Source organism: Myotis davidii, unplaced genomic scaffold (assembly GCF_000327345.1).
Source record: "Myotis davidii unplaced genomic scaffold, ASM32734v1 scaffold32, whole genome shotgun sequence".
NCBI lineage: Eukaryota > Metazoa > Chordata > Mammalia > Chiroptera > Vespertilionidae > Myotis > Myotis davidii.
In genome coordinates this window covers 3,380,065-3,382,460 of record NW_006286587.1, presented here as the reverse complement: position 1 = coordinate 3,382,460, position 2,396 = coordinate 3,380,065, and the positions used below count along the sequence as shown (strand labels likewise).

The following is a 2,396-nucleotide window of genomic DNA, read 5'->3' as shown; positions in this document are numbered from 1 at the left end:
ATGCAAGAAAGCAACTGGAAACAGATGAGACCTCCTAACATGGAGGCTTGCAATTGGTCATTTCCACCCTTATTCCATTGGCCAAAGCAAGCCTCGTTGCTGGGCCCAACATCAAGTGGGGGTAATGACACTCTGGCTGTAGTGGGAGGGACTGTAAAATTACATGGCAACGGGTGTGGAGATTGAGGCCGGTGAGTCAATGGACCACACCTACTGTTGCTCTGAAGAATTTCACTCTTCAGCTGCATCCCCTCGGCTTCTGGGACCACTCCTCTTTGCTCCCTAAGGTTAGAAAAATGCAGACAGATAGGAGGCACCCTCTCTGGTTCAGAGCTCATCAATGGACCTGATTCCTACTATGGACTAGCCTTTACTAACGATAGGCCAGGGTAGAAATAATATAGGAAATCAGTTCATGATTTTTTTTCTTGTTCTGTCAGAGAGATCAGATGTGATCTGAAAATGGAAATCTATATGAAGGAAGGGTGTCTGGTACTTGAGGGTTTCAGCTGTCTGTGTTCCATAGCACACATCCTTGGTTCATCTTCAAATTCGTGGAATTTAGCAAGACTGATATTGCTATTCTCTAGCCCCTTAACTAGACATTCAACACAAGAATCAAAGGCCATTGCTGGGTGTTAAGTTAGGTGAACAATGGCCACTCGGAACATATGCCACTTTAATCTTTCTATGCTCGGAGGGTGACAGTTTTGTATTACAAAGATGAAAGCCCAAGTCCTGCTGTTCCCAGGACTTGAACTTCCTTCTCAGCCCTCCTGTGTTTGCTGCAGGAGAACCAGTATGCCCAGTGGATGGCTGCCTGTATCTTGGCATCGAAGGGCAAAACCATGGCAGATAGCTCCTACCAGCCAGAAGTCCTCAACATTCTTTCCTTTCTGAGGATGAAAAACCGGAACTCAACATCTTCCGTGGCTTCCGGTCCTGAAAACATGGACATGAACCCGGAATGTTTTGTGTCACCCCGGTGTGCAAGAAAACACAAGTCTAAACAGGTACTGCTAATCTTGTTGGGGTAATGGTTTGCAGTGAATTCTGTCTTTTCTGAAATAAAAAGAGGAATTAAAATGATTGAGGCTATCATCATGAAAAATCAGTTGATGGGCAAATTTGACTATAGACTGGGTATTAGATGATATTAAGAAATTATTGTTAATTATGTTAGAGGCATCTGTACCGCTAATTGAATATAGCAATATGCCCTGATATAGTTTAATTAAAAATAAGGCCCTAGCCGGTTTGGCTTATGGAGTGTCGGCCTGCAGACTGAAGGGTCCCAGGTTCAATTCCAGTCAAGGGCACATGCCCAGGTTTCTGGCGTCATCCCCAGTAGGGGGCATGCAGGAGGCAGCCAAGCAATGATTCTCTCTCAACATTGATGTTTCTCTCTCCTTCTCCCTTCCTCTCTGAAATCAATAAAAAATATTTTTTAAATAAATAAAAATTATTTAGTCCATAAAAATTAAAATTTTTAATTATGCTTCCATAAGCATGGGTTAAAAAGTCAAACAGATAAACTGAATCAAGTACTGAATCCATGGACACCCCAATACCCCAGAAAGAGGAACCCAGAACTCTCCATCTGCATGAACCTTAGAAGCGCTTGTGTTGGTTGGTCTAGTTTCAGCTTCTCCCTGGGGATTTCCAAGAGAGAGAAAGAGAGAGAGAGAGAGAATGAGAATGACTCGTATTTGAAAAGCTGCAGGTATATCTCTCTTTTATTTTTCTCACAGCGATCTGGAACTAATCGATGGTTATAGAGCAGTCAGGGCATGCTAAGGAGAGTTTGACGTCTCTTGTCTCTGTTTAGCTGGCGGCCCGGATCATGGAGGCCCACCAGAACGTGGCCCAGATGTCCCTGGTGGAAGCCAAGCTGCGGTTCATTCAGGCATGGCAGTCTCTACCCGAGTTCGGCCTCACCTATTACCTTGTCAGGTGATTACAGTGTTCACTTGCATCTCTCACTTTCCGTTCCATTTTAAGTGGTTTTCTTGGAACCGTTCGTTCTCACTTTCTCTGGGTGTAGAACTCTTTTTATTTTTAGAATACTGCCCTTTCACAAATGGCCCAAAACTTTTGGCTGCTCAAAAAGATCTTCTGTACCTCTGTCCAAGGTGCCAATACCCATGAATCAAATAAAAGGTGGGAAAGGAAATTTGGTCCGTTTAGAACAGTGATGGTGAACCTTTTGAGCTCGGCGTGTCAGCATTTTGAAAAACCCTAACTTAACTCTGGTGCCGTGTCACATATAGAAATTTTTTGATATTTGCAACCATAGTAAAACAAAGACTTATATTTCTGATATTTATTTTATATATTTAAATGCCATTTAACAAAGAAAAATCAACCAAAAAAATGAGTACACGTGTCACCCCTGA

General features: G+C 42.8%; 1 protein-coding gene across 2 annotated transcripts in view; it reads left to right on the top strand.

The window, feature by feature from the left end:
* The window catches only part of FERMT1 (fermitin family member 1), a 28,672-nt gene that overhangs the window by 22,632 nt on the left and 3,644 nt on the right, over positions 1 to 2,396 (top strand). For both annotated transcript variants that reach the window (XM_006758077.2, XM_006758078.2), the window contains 2 exons: positions 792 to 1,013; positions 1,829 to 1,953. In XM_006758077.2, the coding sequence (XP_006758140.1) occupies positions 792 to 1,013; positions 1,829 to 1,953 (347 nt within the window). The remainder of the gene's footprint in view (positions 1 to 791; positions 1,014 to 1,828; positions 1,954 to 2,396) is intronic.